The 19,336-nt window shown below is 53.3% G+C and overlaps 1 protein-coding gene across 50 annotated transcripts in view; it reads left to right on the top strand.

Annotated features, from left to right (window-relative positions):
- The first annotated feature begins 509 nt into the window (after window positions 1-509).
- The window catches only part of TMEM94 (transmembrane protein 94), a 37,584-nt gene continuing 18,757 nt past the window's right edge, over window positions 510-19,336 (top strand). For 14 of the 50 annotated variants that reach the window (XR_014820659.1, XR_014820655.1, XR_014820651.1 and 11 more), the window contains exons 1-2: window positions 2,933-3,032; window positions 13,961-14,090. Coding sequence is in view for 22 of the 50 variants with exons in the window: in XM_084983473.1 (XP_084839599.1) it covers window positions 14,067-14,090 (24 nt within the window). In the remaining 28 variants the exon portion in view is untranslated. Of the gene's footprint in view, window positions 620-2,932; window positions 3,033-12,380; window positions 12,485-12,776; window positions 12,873-12,914; window positions 12,993-13,960; window positions 14,091-18,278; window positions 18,783-19,336 lie in introns of those variants that run through there. The other 36 variants (XR_014820658.1, XR_014820654.1, XR_014820650.1 and 33 more) reach the window with 7 other exon arrangements.

The raw sequence follows: 19,336 nt of genomic DNA, 5'->3' as shown, positions 1-19,336 counted from the left end.
CTCCCGCCCAGAGTAAACCAAACCACTCAAGGCTCGCCCTTCTCTGCCCTACCTTTCCCCTATTATTCTGATAACTGTGCAATGATCTGGCAACCTAACAGGCACGGACAGAATCCGTCGTTATCAGGCAGTGGGGAGAGAGAGAGAGAGCGCTGGGGTACGAATGCATTATTAATATATTTTCCTGTCCAAGACGTCAAACAGTGTGGTCCGTGTGGAGATGATGGAGTCATCTACAGGGAATTATGAGAAAACAGAGCAGGGACAAGCCAACCTGAACTTCATGGATGATGGGGCGTTAGAACGAAAGCAAAAGGGCATTTCAGGCACAGCGAAGAGCATAAGCTGAGCCTAGAGACAGGAAATAGGCTGGGGTCAGGGAAAGGACGAGCATACGGATGGGGAAAGGAAGTAGCTCTCCCTTGGAGGAATGTTGAAAGGGAAATAGATGAAGTGGCTGGGACATCCCCCCTGGAAGGCCCTGGTTTTCTCATCAAGGTCATTTTGGCAGAGAGACAGGGAAAGCTCCAGAAGAAGGATTATGCAGCTGCCTGGGGTTGCTAGACAACTAACAAGACACAGACGTAGGGACCTCAGAGCCACAAAAAGTCCAGCCAGGGTGAGTTTAGAGTGGGTGTATGGGTATGTTCTGGATCCAGGGCTTCTTAGGCGAAGTTTTACTTTTGGCTGGGTGGGGGCACTGACAGAGGGGATGGTTAGTAGGAGAAGGACACAACCCCTGAAACTGGTAGGCACTTAGTTTAAATTTGTTGGGTAATATTCATAAAACCCAATGAAACAGAGAAACAAGTATGGCCAGGAGTTCCCTGGTGGGTCAATGGGTTAGGGATCCGGTGTTATTGCTGTGGCTCAGGTCGTTGCTGTGGCGCGGATTCAATGCCTGTCCTGGGACCTTTCCCATGCCACAGGCGTGGCCAAAAAAAAAAAAAAAAAGGAAAAAGAAACAAGGATGGGAGTTTCCTTGTGGCGCAGTGGGTTAAGGACCTCCCATTATCTCCGCAACAGCTTGGGTTGCTGCTGTGGTTCGGGTTCAACCCCTGGCCTGGGGACTTCCATATGCCACAGGAATCACTGGGGAAAAAAAAAAAAAGAAACAAGTATGGCCAGAGGAGACCAGATGGGTAGAAAGTGGAGCAGGGCAGGATGATTACATTACATCTGCCAACCTTCCAAATGCAGGCGTTCCCACCGTGGCTCAATGGTTAACGAACCTGACTAGTATCCATGAGGACACAGGTTCAATCCCTGGCCTTACTCAGTGGGTTAAGGATCTGGCATTGCTGTGAGTTGTGGTGCAGGTCACAGACGCAGCTTGGATCCAGCGTTGCTGTGGTTGTGGTGCAGGCCAGCAGCTACTACTCCGATTCAACCCACAGCCTGGGAACCTCCATGTGCCGTGAGTGCAGCCCTAAAAAGACAATAATAATAATAATAATAACCTTCCGAACGCAGTCATATAAACCTTTTGGGATGATGTGAAAAGACATAAGGTACAGGAAATTGACTAGTTCAGTTCAGCAAACATTTACGGGGTACCAGGCTCCAAGCAAGGAGCTGTGGGGTCTGCCAGGATAAGCCCGTTGCCTTTAGGAGTTTAAACGCTTACAGAAACAGTCCTGTGGAAAGCATATTTACTTTGTAAAGTCAGCAATGGAGACACACAAAAAAGTACAGTGCTGTAGGGAGAATTTCAGTGACTCAAAGTCAGGGAAGGCTTTAGGGGAGGTCCTGTTTGAGGTAGGCCTTTAGCATGGGCGTGTATTTGAACATTGGCTTTATCGGTAAGAAAGAGCCTTCAAAGCACAGGGAGCCTCTTGGGCAAAGGAGCAATGGTGGGAGGGTCCCAGAGGTATTTACGAAGTGATGGTAAATCTGTGTAGTTTGGGTTGTGGGGAGTTAAGCTGAGAAATGCATGTCTGGGGCAACCTATGAGGGACTTTGCATTTCAGGTAGAGCGATGTGAATTTTTCTCTTGGCTAAGATAAACTGCAAATTTCTGTATGCAGGAAAGTGACGTGATTCTACCAGTCTTAGACAACTGGTAAACAGTTCAAACAGAAGATTAGGTACCCGACATGGCAACTTCTTGTCCAGCTGAGAAGAAAGAGAGATTATAATTACATAAACTCATTACTAAAAGGGGGAAGGGGCTTTTGCTTCCCAGGGCCAGCCATGACCTTCTTCCAATTTTATAAACAGACTAAAAGACAAAAAACAAAAACCCCAACTCTCCAGACTTAGATCTCTGGGAAAACAGAAGTAAATACTGACACAGCGTTGCTTTGTTTTCCCAAGAGAGGTCTCTCAGGCGATTTCTCTAATTATCTAGAAAAAAATTTTTAACTTGTTTTCCCTTTGGAGTTCGGCCGAGCTGAGGAGAAAACTGCAGTACTGTCTTAGATTCTCCAGCTTTGGTTTGGAAGCAGTATTGGTCCCTGAGGGACTCCCTCCAAGGTCTCTGAGCAAGGTGTCTCTAAGGATTTGTACCCAGCAACGAGGAGGGAGCTTAAAAGTAGGAGACACAGGAGCTCTGCAAAGGGCCTATTTTAAAAAGAAAGAAAGGCGGGGGGCAGGAGGTCTTGTCGACGTTTTTAGGATAACTCCGAGGGAAAACTAATCGAGAGGAAAGTCGCGCCTTCGCCTCTGGTTAGAATCTCCGGATCAGAAGACAGCCGAGCGCAACGCACAAGGATGGATAGTGGTAGCGCGCTCTCACGCCGGCATCTCTTGGCACTTAATTCCGCCCGGCTCCCAGAGGGGCGGATGCAGCTACAGCCGAGCACTCCTCCTAACCAATAAGAAGCCAGAACTCCCCGCCCGTCTCTGATTTAGACCAATCAGGATCCAGGACTTTAGCTTGCGACCGGCGTCTCTGTTGTCTGAGAAGGAAAGCCGACCCCTAGGAGTTGCCAGTAACGGGCATGGCTGCAGTCCTTGGAGGAGGGGATGTGAAGTGAGGAGGGGGCAGGGAGGGGAGAGGACGCAGGCGAAGAAGGACACCCCGGGCCCTGGTAAGTACGTGAAGACCCGTGGCCCTGAAGCACGGAGAGCAAAGGGGCGTGGGGCTTGGCTTCCGCAGCTTCCGGATTCTTGGCTTAGCGGAGGGGAGTCTGGGGTCTGCACCCAGGGAATGGCCTCAGGGGATCCCTGAGGTGGAGGCCGTTGCCTCCAACTCTTGGCCATTTCCTTTCCCCAGATACTCACACCTACCCTCGGCCCTGGCTTGGCCCCTTGGGGGTCCTGCGTCAGACATCGAAGCCTCCCGCCAACAAAGACTCCCTGCCCCAGGATTGCTGTGGCTGGGCCCTGGCCCAGAGGGCTTCCGACGCTGGTGTCCAGTGTATTTATAGATCTCCGGGAGTCCCCATCCTGGCCCTAGTTCCGACGGTTGTTCCCCCTGCGCGCGCTCTCCTCTGCCGGCCCTTGTGCTGATCGTGTCCCCTGTGTCCAGGTGGATGGAGCCGGAGGGGCTTTTCAACCCTCAGCAGTTTGGAGCGTGCCCTGCCTTTTTTTACGCCCTCTTCCGCCTTTCCAGAATGTTTAAAGACTCATTCGAAGCAACCAGGGGAATATTGTTTGCCACCCCATAAACTGATCTCTGTGCGGTGCTCTGTTCCTCTGCTGCTCACCGCTGAAGTCCTGTTCTTAGAATCCCTCGCGAGCGGTGGTACGAGTCCCTGCCAATGCCAGCAGCGAGGGAAACCCTGCTCTTTCATTGGTGTGTGACCACGGGCTGCTTTGGCGCGGGCATGGGTTTGGTCACGTGTTGCTACATCCCACCCTCTTTTTCGTGTGTGGCTCTTGGGGAAAAGTAAGAGGGAGCTCTGCCTTGAATCTGTTTTCCTGTGATTTTTGTGCCGGGGGGACGATGATCATTTTCTCATGCTTTATCCAAGACACTCGTTTCAGCGGCGGTGACAGTTCAGTTGACCCTGCATAGTCTTAGAAGATGGGCATCGGGAGGGAATTTTAACATTTTCTCTGTTACAGATGTGGAACCTAATAACTGTTGGGAGAGTTACAAAGGGCCAGGGCCACCAGGGGCCAGGACTGGAATTCTGAAGTTCAGAATTCTTGAGTTCTTTATCCGCCAGAGCTGGTTGTTTCCTTGGTGGAATTTAAGACAATCAAGTTCCCTGACTTCTCTCAGCTTCTTACAGGGTGGCTGTGAGCGTTAAAATGAGGTGGTACAGGAAATGAATCCAACTAGGAACCATGAGGTTGCGGGTTTGATCCCTTGCTCAATAGGTTAAGGATCCAGCGTTGCCATGAGCTATGGTGTAGGTCGCAGACGCAGCTCAGATCCTACGTTTTTGTGGCTGTGGTATAGGCCGGCAGCTGCAGCTCCAATTGACCCCTAGCCTGTGAACCTCCATATGCCACGGGTGCGACCCTAAAAAGCTCCCCCCCCCAAAAAAATGAGGTGGTGTATATGGTCTGGCACTTAACTAGGTTTGTTTCTGTTTCTGTTTTTGTGTTTGTTTGTTTGTTTGTTTTGGCTGGGGTGTGCAGGGGCTTGATGTGGGATCTCAGTTCCCAGGCCAGAGATTAAACCCTGTCCGCAGTGGTGAAAGCACTGAATCCTAAACACTAGACCACCAGGGAATTTCCTTATTAGCTTTTCTTCTTTCCTCCTCTTTTTTTTTTTGGTCTTTTTAGGGTCACATCCATGGCATATGGAGGTTCCCAGGCTACGGGGCTACGGGTTGAATCAAAGCTGTAGCCACCAGCCTGTGCCACAGCCACAGCAACGTGGGATCTGAGCTGCATCTGTGACCTACACCACAGTTCACGGCAACACCGGATCCTTAATCCATTGAGCAAGGCCAGGGTTTGAACCCAAGTCCTCATGGATACTGGTTGGGTTCATTAGCCACTGAGCCACAACGGGAGCTCCAGGTTCTTTTCTTTCTTTTAGGCCCCCTCCACCACATATGGGAGTTCCTGGGCCAGGGGTTGAATCTGAGCCACAGCTGCAGCAACGCCCAATCCTTAACCCACTGCACTGGGCTGGGGATGGAACCTGCACCTCAGCAGTGACCCAAGCTGCTGCAGTTGGATTTTTTTTTTTTTTTTCTTTTTCAGGGCCACAACTGTAGCATATGCAGGTTCCCAGGCTAGGGGTTGAATCGGAGCTACAGCTACCGGCCTACACCACAGCCACAGCAACTTGGGATCCAAGCTGTGTCTTTCACCCACACCACAGCTCACAGCAACGCCGGCTCCTTAACCCACTGATCGAGGCCAGGGATCGAACCGAAACTTCATGGTTCCTAGTCGAATTCGTTTCCGCTGTGCCACGATGGGAACTCTGAGGATCACGTTTGATCCCTGGCCCTGATCAGTGGGTTAAGCATCCTGGCGTTGCCATGAGCTGCGGTGTGGGTCGCAGATGCGGCTAGGATCCTGAGTTGCTACAGCTCTGACTGGACCCCTAGCCTGGGAACCTCCATATGCTGCATAGGTAAGGCTCATTATCTAAAGAGTCAAATAGGAGTTTCCATCGTGGCTCAGTGGTTAATGAATCTGACTAGCTCTGTTGGTTAGGGGTCCGGTGTTGCGGTGAACTGTGGTGTAGGTCGCACACGTGGCTCGGATCCCAAGTTGCTGTGGCTGTGGCATAGGCCAGTGACTACAGCTCTGATCAGACCCCTATCCTTGGAACCTCCATATGTCGCAGGTGTGGCCCTAGAAAAAGACCAAAAAAAAAAAAGTCAAATAAAAGTCATCTATGGATAAAAAAAATTCAAGACTTCCTGCTGTGGCACAGCAGGTTAGGAATCTCAGGTCACTCCAGAGGCACAGGTTCGATCCCCTGCCGGGTGCAGTGGGTTAAAAAGCTCCGTGGTTGCCGCCTCTGTGGCTCTGATTCAGTCTGGGAACTTCCATATGCTTGAGGGTGTGGCCGTTAAAAAAAATTAGGAGTTCCGTTCGTGGCTCAGTGGTTAACTGTCCCGACTAGGATCCATGAGGATTCGGGTTTGACACCTGGCCTCAGTCACTGGGTTGGGGATCTGGTGCTGCCGTGAGCTGTGGTGTAGGTCGAGGCTTGGATCCCTCGTTGCTGTGGCTGTGGCTGTGGTGTAGGCCGGCAGCTGTAGCTCCTGTTGGACCCCCAGCCTGGGAACCTCCATATGCCGCGGGTGTGGCCCTAAAACGCAAAAAAAAAAAAAAAAAAATTAAAAATCACTATAAACGCCAGCAGACAACAAAATGGAGATGATCATTAAGTGTATAATAGAGGATGGATGTTCACACAGAATCCGCAAATTTACTCCGCAAGGCTTATTTCAGCGGCCATGTTCGCTGTAACTTCCTTGCTCACTGGTTTTTGTCAGAGTGACAAATACGGGAACTGGCAGAGGTCCTGGAGAAGAGTGGCGACCAGGGGGGCGGAGTACCAGCCCTCCCCTTGCTAATCAGCCGCCAAGTCACTGAGAGTTCACTGCCCTGGAACCCCCACCCCCGCCCCCTCTCCTTGTTTGCGGTGACATCAGAAGATCAGACCGGGGAGCCAGGGCTGGGCAGTGAGACGGGAGCAGACAGAAGGGCCTTCACAGTTCGGTTTGGAGGAGTTGCAGGGAGTGCTAGTTCCCAGTGTGTGAGAGTCAGCCTTTTGCAAAGCTTAACTCCTGCAGAACTCCTGAGCTGTGAAGCTCGCTCTTCCTTCCCTCCTGTTGGGCTTGGAAAACAATTTCTCCAGGGAGGGGAGGAGTGCCCTTGCAAACCTGACCCACACCTGAGGCTTGCCTGAGCCTCACCCCTGTCAAGGGTGAGTGATGAGAATAGCCTTTCCCAGACGTGTTCCTGGTGCTAAGCGAGAAGGTTCCCGGTCGTGGTTGGCCCTTCTCCTGCAGGTCAGCGTGTGCTGATGTGTTTTATCTGGCCATGGTGTCGGTGCTGTTTTCATGAGAGCATCTTTCTGTACGGACAAGGCAGGCTCCTTTAAAGAGACTGTTTGAACTCTGATGTCTGAGCGGCCCGGATGTGTTTCCAGGGCACAGGTGAACTAAGGGCTAAGCCACGGCTGCATCAGGACTGTTTTTCTTCTGAACGGACTGGCCAGCCGGAATGTGTGGTTTGGTGACCAGGGGCTTGTGTAATAATAGGCTTTGCCTGTGGCTGCCGAACCCAGTAAACAGGATCACGTGGCATGGCACGTAGGCTAAGGGCCAGATTTAGACGCAGCGTGATGCCTGTTCCAAAAGCCTAAAGAGATGGGGGAGTGAGCCCCTTTAGGGCTCACAGTGTGGCCTTTGGGAGACCAGAAATAGTATAATTATATGAACCCCATTTTCTTGATTCCAAGATCTTCTTGAGCAAGAGATTCATGATAACAGTTTTCGTTCGTAGGGAGGTGAACTGAAAATTATTGGGAAATACTTGGTAAGAGGTAGATGCTGGAGAGAGGCTCAAAGATGTATTTATTTTTATTTTTTAATTTTTGGCTGTGCCAGCAGCGTGCGCAAATTCCCTAGCTCAAAGATGTATTTAAGGAGTTCCTGTTGTGGCGCAGTGGAAACGAATCCGACTAGGAACCATGAGATTGCAGGTTCCATCCCTGGCCTCGCTCAGTGGGTTAAGGATCCAGCGTTGCTGTGAGCTGTGGTATAGGTTGCAGACTCGGCTCGGATCTTGGTGTTGCTGTGGTTGTGGTGTAGGCCGAGAGCTACAGCTCCGATTCAGTTGACCCCTAGTCTGGGAACCTCCATATGCTGCAAGTGGGGCCCTAAAAATAAAGTAAAAAATTGTAGCATGTCAGAATGTTCTTCCTTTTTAAGGCTGAGTAATATTCCATGGTATGTACATACCGCATTTTGTTTATCCATTCATCTGTCTGATGGACACTTGAGATGCTTCCACCTTTGCTATTGTGAACAATGTTGCTGTGAACGTGAGTGTGTAAATATGTGTTTGGGTCCCTGTTTTCCGTTTTCGTGGGTATATACCCAGAGGTCAGAGGTTGCTGATTTTTTAAAGATACGTCATGAACATTCACACGGTTTGAAGATGAAAAGGCGCCAAAGTATGTACAGTGCAAATTCTGCCTCCCACTCCTATTCTCAGCTACTCAATTCCAGTTTATTAATATCTTCTTTTGTCGGTTATGCTTTTGGTATTGAAGAAATCCAACCTAAAGTTACAAAGATTTTTTCCTGTTTTTTCTTCTAGAAACTTCATAGTTGTACGTTTCCATTTGGGTCTTTGATGAACCATTTTTAATTCAATCTTGTATATGCTGTAAGCTATATTTAGGAGGGTTTTTCTTTTTTGCATCTGAATGGTCAGTTGTTCCAGCACAATTGAAAAGACCCTCTTTTCTCTGCTGAATTGCCTTTGTACCTTTTTCAAAAATCAATTGACCATATATGTCTGGATCTATTTCTAGACTCTGTTACCAGGCCAGTACCACACTGCATTCATTACTGGAGCTTTATAAACCTTGAGGTTGAGTGGCGAAAGTATTTCAGTTTTGTTTCCTTGGGGTCGTCTAACTTTGCGTGCATCTTATGAGTGGATCTGAGCATTTTTTCATATGTCAATACTACTGGATTTCCTTTTTTTTTTTTTTGCATTTTTAGGGCCGCACCTGTGGCCTATGGAGGTTGCCAGGCTAGGGGTCTAATCGGAGCTATAGCTGCTGGCCTATGCCAGAGCCACAGCAATGCCAGATCTGAGCTGCGTCTGCAACCTACACCACAGCTCATGGCAACACCGGATTCTTAATCCACTGAGCTTGGCCAGGGATTAAACCCGCAACCTCATGGTTCCTAGTCAGATTCTTTTCTGCTGTGCCATGACAGGAACTCCTGGATTTCTTGATTTCATAGTCTCTCAGAAGAGATCATAAGAAGTCATTTCTGGAGTTCCCGTCGTGGCTCAGTGGTTAACGAATCTGACTAGGAACCATGAGGTTGCAGGTTCGATCCCTGCCCTTGCTCAGAGGGTTAAAGATCCAGTGTTGCCGTGAGCTGTGGTGTGGGTTGCAGATTCGGCTCGGATCCTATGTGGCTGTGGCTCTGGCGTAGGCCGGCAGCTACGGCTCCGATTAGACCCCTAGCCTGGGAACATGCTGCAGGAGCGGCCCTAGAAGTGGCAAAAAAAAAAAAAAAAAAAAAAAAAAAAAAAGAAGTCATCTCTTTCTTATTTGCTACCTGATATATTAATTATCTCCATAGTTTCCCACCTCTGCTTGGATCCCTCCAGTGATGGGGAGCTCATTGCCTCTCAGGGTAGCTTCTACTGTTTCAATACAGTTCTAATTAGGTAAAAGGCATTGCTTATATAAAGTCCCAGTCTGCCTCCTATAGCTTCTTCCCCCTAATCTAGTCCTCGTTTTTGGAGCCTCCCAGAGTAAGCCTGGCCCTGATTTCCCCTAGCAGCCTTCACATGCCCTTCCAGCCCTGCTCTAACCTGATGTGAGTTGGGTGTATTGGCTAAGCGTCTTTGCCTATCACTGTTTCTCATATCCTAGTTTCTCCAACTTGGTTGCTGGCCTTCCACTGTTGTCAGTGTCCTTTTTTTATTTTTTGGCTGCACCCATGACATGTGGAAGTTCCCAGGCCAGGAACAGGAATCGAACCTGCGCCATAGCTGTGACCCAAGCCATTGCAGTGACAACTCTGGATCCTAAACCCCATGTGTGACGTGCAAACGAACACAATATTTCAGGTGTGCTCTCGAATGTGCCCAAATCAGACTTACGTTTATCCCTTGCTTTTGGGGGGACCTGGCCTGTCTGGTAATGCAGCCTGCATATGAATGAACTCTGGGCGGCCCTGTCATTTACAGTGAAACTGCGTTTAACTAAGTGATTTATAGTAGTTGTATACAGTAGTTTTTGAACCTAAAGACGGGAGTTCATATGGACTCTCTTACACTTGGCCCGTCATTGCTGCCTGTTGAGATCTTCTCGGAGCTTGGCTTTGATCTCCTTCCCAGGTTTATACTAGCCAAGAATTTGCTTAGCATCCCATCTGTTTCCGCACCAAGTCATTGATAAAAATATTGACTAGGATGCCACCAAGGCTAGAACCCTGAGACTCGTGATTAAGAACCTCCCTCCCCCGCACATCCCTGCATCAATTAGTACCCTTTGGGCGCAGCTCTTCAGCGGAATAGAAGTCCACCGACTTGCCTTTTCAGCGTGTTGGGCTTGCCTAAAGTGGCAGCACAGCTGATGAAGGTCGTGTTGGAAGAGATACGGACAGCCCGCTCCTCCGCTCGCCTCACCCTGAGCCTTGGGCACCCACTTCAACGCCCCCCCCACCTTTTTTTGGGCTGCGTCCCCAGCCTATGAAAGTTCCCAGACTGGTGACTGAACCCACACCATGCCAATGACCTGAGCCACAGCAGTGACAACGCCAGATATCCTTAACTCGCTGAGCCGCGACGGTCCTCCACGATGCTGGCTGTGAGCTTGGCAGCAGGGAGCATCCGCCTCTTCCTTCTCCGTGCCAGCTTGTCTAGAGACTCCTCATGGCAAACCGGGATTATTGTCATCTTCCTCCAACTCTTCTGTCTATACTTTCTTTCCCCTTCCCCTCTGATCCATTCTCTACCCTCTTAAAATCCTGGGAGCTACTCAGACACCTTCAGCGACTCCTCAGGGTGTCAGGGTGTCTTTGTTTCAAGGGCCTCTGCCTAGCGGCCCCTGATGCCCAGTCCTATGTGGTTCTTTATTTATTTATTGCTTTTCAGGGCCGCACCTACGGCATTTGGAAGTTCCCGGGCTAGGGGTCGAATTGGAGCTGCAGCTGCTGGCCTACACCACAGCCACAGCTACATGGGATCCGAGCCTCATCTGCGATCTACACCACAGCTCACAGCAACAACTGGATCCTTAACCCACTGAATGAGGCTAGGGATCGAACAGGGTCCTCATGGATACTAGTCGGGTTCCTTACCGCTGAGCCACAGTGAGAACTCCATAGCTCTCTACTTATTTAGGTCTTCTTTAATTTTTCTGTGCAGTAGACATTTCTTATGTGTATTTTTGTTTAAGCCATCTCTATTTCTTTCTTTTTTTTGGTACTGTAAGTGATATTTATACATTTTTATTTTCCTGTATTTCATTATAGCATAGAGAATTTTGTTTATGTATTTTGTATTTTGACTTTGTATCATGCAACCTTCACCCTTATTTGTTCTATTATCTTATTTGTAGATTCCGTAGGACTTTCTACGCTATGATCTAGTCTTGTAGAAACACAGTTTTATTCATCTCTTTACAATCTTTATGCCTTTTATTTATTTATTTATTTATTTGTCTTTTTGCTACTTCTTTGGGCCGCACCCGTGGCATATGGAGGTTCCCAGGCTAAGGGTCAAATCGGAGCTGTAGCCACCGGCCGCCGCCAGAGCCACAGCAACGCGGGATCCGAGCCGCGTCTGCAACCTACACCACAGCTCATGGCAACGCCGGATCGTTAACCCACTGAGCAAGGGCAGGGACTGAACCCGCAACTTCATGGTTCCTAGTCGGATTCATTAACCACTGCGCCACGACAGGAACTCCTATGCCTTTTTTTTTTTTTTTTAATTTTTAATTTTTTTTGTCTTTTTGCCATTGCTTGGGCCACTCCTGAGGCATATGGAGGTTCCTGGGCTAGGGGTCGAATCGGAGCTGTAGCCACCGGCCTACACCAGAGCCACAGCAACACCAGATCTGAGCTGCATCTTTGACCTACACCACAGCTTATGGCCACACCGGATCCTTAACCCGATGGGCAAGGCCAGGGATCGAACCTGTAACCTCATGGTTCCTAGTCGGATTCGTTAAACACTGAGCCACGACGGGAACTCCACTGAATTCTCATTCTTGATCTAGGTGGCTCTTTCATTCACATTTCTTACTTAGGCGATGATAGTAATGACAACTGTTTATTAAGACCTACTATGTGCATATAATATTTTACATAATTCCTGTTGCTTATCTGTGAAATTGCTTGTGTTCAATGAACAAGGACACTGAGGCTCAGGGAGACAAATGATCTGTTAAGGTCATTTGGCACCTGTTACATGATGGAGCCAGGATTTGAACCCAGGAGCGTTTGGCTTTGAGGCCTCTGGTTTTTTTCACAGTGAGCGGGGAGTAGACCTGGCCCTTTAAGGGTACAGCTGCTGGTTTCGGCTCCGACGGTTAAGGACAGCGCTCCCCCAGAAGCCCATGTATGGAGTGATGGGAAAACAGAGACTCTTAGAAAAATGTCATGCTCCTGGCTGCCCTTTCTGGGCTGCTGTGGTTCCAGCTGGCCGCAGAGTCAGCTCACTCTCGCAGTGTTGGCAGGAGGAGTTAAGCTTAATCCCCATCTGGCCCCTGGTGCCCTTCCCTGTGTGGCGACTCCCTCCTCCAGCTCCTGCCAGGCTGGGGTGTCATGGGGACCCTGAGCTGTGCGCGTCGACAGGGCCTGGGTGCCTGAGTCCGAGCGGCCGGAGCAGGAGAAGTGCATTGGCCTCGCAGGTTCCCCTTTCGCTCGGCTGCCAAAGACCACACGTCTCTGCCTCGCGAGGCTGCTCCCCGTGCCCCGTCTGTCTCTGGCCCTTTGGGGCTCGCTCAGCCTTGGGAGCTTTGGCTGGAAAAGCAGAGGGAGAGAGGGACTTGGCACCTCGGCCTGTGACGTCGGCCCTGGTGCCGCCTTGCGAGGAACCGTTGGGATTGTGGGTCGGGTTTAGTGCCTGCAGAGCCTGGGCCTCCCGCCTTTGGGTCCTCTGGACACAGCTTTTTTTTTTTTTTTTTTTTTGACTGTTTCTAGACCGTTCTTTTATGGATCAGTTCTCCTGGGCTCCTGACCAGCTCCTCTTAACAAGGCTTTGCTGCAGGCCCCGAAAAGAACTGCCCCCGTCAGCAGGTTAGTGCTTTCGCACTAAATCACTCGTCTGGCACCAAACCAGATTACTCAGTGGCGCTCTTTACCCAAACACGCCCTGGTCTGAAAGCAGTAACATTGGTGGCTGCCAGGCACGGATGGGTGAGAGTCAGGGGTTGTGTGGGGAGGGGGTGGGTGGGCAGGTAAAGCTGATCTTGGTTTTCCAGGTTGTTGTCAGATCAGATCCCCCATCCGTGTGGACGCTCTCCCGGTGTCCGTGGAGCGCTGCCCGGTCGGGAATCCACACGAGAGGCCCGCCGTCAGTGGGCACGTACCTGGCGGGGTGTGTGGTGTGTTCCCAGCCAGTGGCAGTAGATGGGTGCTGTGCCCCTGGCGGCAGGGGAGTGAGCGCGTCTCTCCTTTTGTCATCTCTGCGGCTCTCTCCTCCATTTGCCTCGTCATTCAAGTGGTGTCTGGATTGCAGTTTACCTTCACCCTGACCTTCAGGTTTTTTTTTTTTTTTTGAATGCCCCACGGCATATGGCGTTCCCGAGCCAGGGATCAGATTCGAGCCATGGTTGCCACCGAAACTGCAGTTGGCGGCAATACCGGAGCCTTAACCCACCGTGCCGGGCTGGGGATCGAACCTGCGACGCAGCGCTCCCAAGATGCTGCTGTTCCCATTGTGCTATGGCGGGAACTCCCCAACCTTCACTGAAGGAGCTGATGGGAGTTCCCTGTGGCCTCACGGGTTAAGGATCTGGTGTGGTCCCCAGGTTCGATCCCTGGCCCGGGAACTTCTGTATGCTGCAGGGGCAGCTACAAATAAAATTAAAATAAATAACTAAATAAAGAGCCGAGGAGCCAAGGGTCTTCCCGCTGCTGCTTCTTTTAGGGTTTAAAGAGGAAAAGCGTGCCGCCCTCCGGCATCCTCTCTGTACCCCCCTCCCTCCCGGCTTCAGAGAGTGGAAATTGTAGAGCCGACCGCTGCCAGGACAGGTGGGAGCCTCGCAGTCGGTGGCACCATCTTCTCCACGTGCTGCTCGGCTGTTTGGGTGACACTGCTGTGTTTCACAGTAGCTGCCCATTCTGGCCACCTGGCCTCACGGAACCTCTTCTTTTCTCCCCAGATGCCGTGACTACAGCAGAGTCCCTGGGGTTCGCACATGTTTCGGAGGAGCCTTCCTTTTGGGGGTGACCGCCGTCCTCTGGGCATGCCTGCAGTAGCCTGGGCCCATGGACGCGAAGGAGACGCACGCGGTAGGCCTCGGTCCCCTCGTGGGTATCGTCTGCGTCTCTGTTGGGCTCTCCCTGCCCGTGTTTGCCCGGGAGGTCCTCGTTTGGGGGCTTTACACCACAAATGACCGTGATCTGTCCTGCTAATACTTGGCTGGGAGGCACAGGCTCGGAACTGGGGCTCCAGATCCAAGGGTGGGCCAGTTAATGCGGCTGCAGAGAAGCCGGTTTCGGAGCTGGGTTGGCTCCGAGCCAGCCTTCCACTCCTTGCCCAGGGGCATGTAATTTTGTCTGTTTGCTCTTTGCGAGGGCTCTGCCCCGACCTGCTGAGCCGAGTTGAGTACCGTTTGGCACCCTCTCTGTGGCTGGGGAAGAGCACCCCCCAGCACCCCCGGCCCGGACCCCCAGCCCAGGCCCCCGACACACGGCAGGCACAGCTGTGGAATCAGCTGGCGGGGAGCAGCCCTGGGGTCCAGGTGTCCTCCCGCAGCCGGACACGGGCACTCCGGATGCCGTCTTTGCAGGGAGGCGGACTTGTCCTTCCTCTGCCGGGACGAGGGCTGCCCGAGCGGAGGTCCTTCCATCTCTTGCCTGGACTCCTTCCGTCTCCCCTTCCTAATGGGTCCCCTGTGTCTGACCTCCTTCCTCCACTCAGCGAGCCAAAATGCAGGGCCGACCTTTTGTTGCCCCTGCCGAAAAGTCATGATGCCACCTGCTAAAACCTTTAGCGTGGGGTCCAGAGCCCTCTGTGGTCCCGCGCCTGCCCTTCGACAGGCCCAGCACCCCTGGCCCCCCCTGCCCTGGCCTTTCCAGCTGGTAATTCTGAGCGCTTTAGAGTTTGCGTGCGCACTCCGCATTTAGGCTCTTACCCAAGCCCCTCCCCACCCTTTTTCCTGCCAAACTCCTGCTTTTCTTTCTTCAAGACCCAGTTTAGGCATGACCTTCTCCAGATCCGTCGTCCCCCACCCGTCCATCCCCCCCCCCCCCCCCGCCTTCGCCCTCACAGCACTGCCACCATCACACCTGGTACGCTGTGTTGACATCATCTGTCTGTCCCTCTTTATCTCAGTGTCCCTGGCGCCTCGCATAGAGCCTGGCATGTAGCAAGGGCTTAGTAAATATTTATTGACTTGAACTTACGGCTAGTAATCCTCCCGCAAAGAAATCTTGGGAGGTCTGGAGAAGGAGCTGTGGTCCACATGCTGGTGCCTGGCTGACGGCTGACATGTTCAGGTTTCACATGCTTCTGGATCAGCCTTGGGACAGGCTCGTGGACCTGAACTTGAAGCCGGTGTGTTCAGTCTCCTGTTCAGAGATGCCTCTGGCTGCTCTGCAGGTGTCTGTCCTAGCAGTGATGGACATGCAGGGAAAGCGATGACAATCGCCTCTCCCCTGGCCTAGGTGCAGTGCTGCTGCATACAGTTGCAAGGGCTGTGCACTGCTCAACTCCCCCACCAGAGGCTGTGATCTTACGTGATGCAGTAGCCTACCTGGGTTAGGCTGAATGTCCCCAAAACAGAGGACAGTGTTGTTCTCTGGTTCCAGCTGGTCTCTGAAACACCCCTCCCCAGTGAATTGGAGAAACGAAGTCCCGTGGTCCGGGGCCTGGCTTCTCTCTCAAGCGTGAGGAAGACCACTTGCAAACCCTGGCTGGAGAGCTCTCAGGGGCCTTTTGTCACGGAGGATTTTTTTTTTTTTTTCAGGGCCGCACCCGCAGCATATGGAGGTTCCCAGCTAGGGGTTGAATCAGAGCTGCCGCTGCCAGCCTACGCCAGAAACACAGCAACGCCAGATCTGAGCCACGTCTGCGACCTACACCACAGCTCACAGCAACGCCCCATCCTGAACCCACTGAGCAAGGCCAGGGATCGAACCTGTAACCTCGTCAGTTCTAGTCGGATTCATTTCTGCTGGGCCACAACGGGAACTCCTCACGGAGGATTTTTCTTCATCCGTTTCTTTTCTGGGTAGATGCCTTCCTAGCCTAGAAAGCACTGACACTGCATTTATGGAATGCTTCCTTCGGGTTGGTAGGACTAACTCTGGGCCCTGCAGGGCGGCCTCTGGCTTGGAGGGGCTTACAGTCTAGTCAAGGAATTTATAGTACAAGCGGCTAAGTAACGGACCTGACAGTGTTGCTACCCGCATTACCTTTCAAGCTGTGTAATTGGGCTGCTAAAGTGGATCCCGGGGGCCTCCCGCAGGGGAAGGCTTCTCGGAGGCCGGGGCGCCGGCCAGCTGGCGTGCTGGTAGTTGATGGTAAGGCGACTGTGGCCCAGGATCAGTTTGACTGTTGCTGGTCGATCTTTTGCACCTTTCTCCCCTTTGCTCCCCTTCTCTTTGTGACCTGCCTGTCCTCAGTGTCCCTTCAGACCCCCCTCTCCTGTCCCCAGCCCTCCAGCCCTTGGTGGATGCGCCATGGCAGTGATGGCCTCCTTGGATGCAGAGCTCCCCTTTCCTCTTGCTCAAGCTGGCCCTGCCGGGAGGGGCAGGACTTGAGAGGGCGGCATTCAGGCCCTCGGAACACCTGGGATAGACCAACACCTGGGATAGACCAGACGTGCTCTTCTAGGGCCTGTTGCTTAGGAGGGAGAGGGACTGCTTAGCTGTGGTTCCCTCAGAGCAGAGCCTTGGAAGCCAGCTGAATGGGGAGTTCCCGCTCTGGCACAGTGCTGATGGGCGGCGTCTTGGGAGCAGCGGGTCACAGGTTCAATCCCTGGCCTGGTACAGTGGGTTGAGGATCCAGCGTTGCTGTAGCTGTGGCTTAGGTCTCAACTGCGGCTCAGATCTGATTCCTGGCCCAGAAACTCCATATGCCTCGAGGAGGCCAAAAATTGGGGAAAGGAAAGAAAGAAAGAAAGGAAGAAAGCAAGCAAGCTGAAGGGGAGCGTGACCTGGGAGCAGGGAACGGGGACAGGGGTCTCCCTGGTGGTTGGCTGAGGCTGCAGCCGTCCTCAGAGTGGCTGGGAGGCGACCCCTCCTTCCTTGGCCGCATGGAGACTCCCTGCCCTTAACCTCTGGGCTGTCCGGGACCCCTCCTTTTTGGTTCCCATTCAGCTCTGGGTCTGGTGGGGCCCCACGGGGAGCTGTGCTGGAGAAGGGGGAGGGGAGAGGCTGGAACTCAGCAGAGCCGCTCTCTTCCCTTCCCTGCGGGTGAGATGGTGTCGTCTAGGAAACAGGGCCCTGGAGAAATGAACTCCAGGCACTCCCGTTATTGGCCCTGTTTCCTGTCCCTCGAGGCTTCCCAGCCCCCTCCTCGTCCTCAGGGTGGCGTGGATGGGGGGGGGCAGAGAAGTTTCCTGTCCACTCCCAGGGTCCTTTGCCCTTCTGCCACCCAGGGGGTCTGTGCAGACAGCTTCCTTTGTGTCACACTTGGGGTCCCAGAGTGATGCCCAGGCTCTGTAAACGTTCCAGGAGGTGCTGGACAGGCGCCCAGGCCTCTTTCTTCATGGGATAAGGCCTGGTGTTCGCAGGCAGTGTCCTGGTCCCAGCAGCACTTGGGCAGGTGTCGGCTGCTGGCTGAGCTCTATACTCTGGTGGATTAGCGGCTCCTGGAGCCCCACCCCTCCACCTGTTGGGAAGGCGTTGGGTCCTAGGTGTTGGGATCCCCAGTCTCTTCCTTCCAGCCAGCTCTTCCCTCCCCGCCTGGATTCTTCCGATTGCTTCCCGGCCCCCTGCTCTGCCCTGCTGGAAGTCGCTGCTCAGGTTTTCTCAATTGCCAGTCCTTCCCCCTCCATGTAGGATGGGCTGCTATTAATAACTCCCAAGCCCCCTCTCCCCTCCTTCCCGCAGCTCTAACTGTGGAAGGAGTTGTTGTTGGCGTGGCTCCAGGCTGGAGTCTCAGCGTGATCTGGGGGCGCTCTCGTGGACGGCAGGCTCAGCCAGTGGGGCTCTCACCTTGCCCAGGAAAGGGGGTCTGGGGGGAGCGGCCAGGTTGCAGCTTGTCCTGCACTGCTTCTCCCCGAGGCGGGGCGCCCCCCGGAGCCCCTGGGGGGCTCGTCCCTCCACCCCACCCTCCAGGGCCTCTTCTGATGAATGGGCCAAGCCCCCTGACATCTGGCAGAGCCCCTACAAACTTCTCCTTCAGCCCCCTCTCTCCTCCCACCCTCTCCCCCGCCTCTCCTTCCCTCCCTCCCTCCCGCAACAGCAGCGCTGTCTCCTCCTCCCTCCCTAAATCTGCAGCGTGACTGGGGAGAGGCTGAATTAATCAGCAGATTGAGGCTGCGCTGCGCTGCCGCCGGTTCCCTGCTGCCGGGCTCTGGCTCACACGCGCTCCAGCCCTCGCCTCTCCTCCTTCTCCCTCCTCACGCTTCCTCCCTGTGGCTGTGTCTCTTTCTCTCCCTCCTCCCCGAGGGCAGGCGTGTTGGCGGCTCTGCAGCTGACTGTGGCTCGGGCTCTCCCCCATGCTCTTTAAGCAGGCAGAGCTATGGAAGGCCCATCAGGGCAAACGCCGCCAAGTGAGTATGCCCACGGCGCTCGACGTCCGTCTCCCGGACCCCTTGCTCCCCGCTTTGTGTCGGAGGCTTTGGGTAGGTGCTCGCCACGAGGTGGATGCTGAGCCGGAGGCAGCTTGGATTGCGAGGTCGCGAGGACCGTGCAAGGAGGAGGCTGGGACTGGGAGCCGCACAGAGCTGGTGTGTCCAGCTGCTGGGCAGGCTCCTGAGTTGCCCCGGAGCAGAACCAGAGCCCAGGTTTTCCGTGGGGCGTCCTGTCCAGGTGTGCGGGGGTGGGGAGGGGCGGTCGCCTTGCTCAAGGTGGGGATGCCAGCCCCTCCTTGGACCAGTAAGGAGGCTTTTCTTGCTGGACCACGTGGGTCCCTGAGCCAGGAGCCCCCAGGGCTGGGGTGATTGCGTCCTAGGTCTTAGCTGCAGGAGGCGACCTGCAGAGTGCGAGGTCGGCGAGAGCCCGGATGAGTGAGGATGAGGAGGGTCCCTCTGCTCGAGCCTTCGAGTTGCTTGCCTGCGGTCAGAGTCGGTCTGTGTCTGGCCAAACTCAGAAGAGATGGATGGTGGCCGCTGTCAGAGACCCTGGTGGAGTGTGGCCGAATCTCTGCTTCAGGGGTTCTGACGTCGGGGAGCCAGCTTCAGGTGCCCTCCCCCCCTGCACTGGCCAAGGGGGCTGATGGCGGGCGAGGGGCCGCCTGGTTCTGATTAGTGCTTATCTGCTGTTGTCAAGGCCAAAGGCCAATTCCTGATCTGTCTGCCTGAGCCTAGGGGACCTTGAGTCCACTTTCTCCCAAAACAGGGGGAGGAGGACGGAGAACAGCTGCT

The sequence above is a fragment of the Sus scrofa genome, chromosome 12 (assembly GCF_054392235.1).
Source record: "Sus scrofa isolate SSC_HxYL_T2T_F1_AM1 chromosome 12, Sscrofa_HxYL_maternal_Yorkshire_Landrace_v2.0, whole genome shotgun sequence".
Classification (NCBI taxonomy): domain Eukaryota; kingdom Metazoa; phylum Chordata; class Mammalia; order Artiodactyla; family Suidae; genus Sus; species Sus scrofa.
This window is presented reverse-complemented; position numbering and strand designations above follow the sequence as displayed.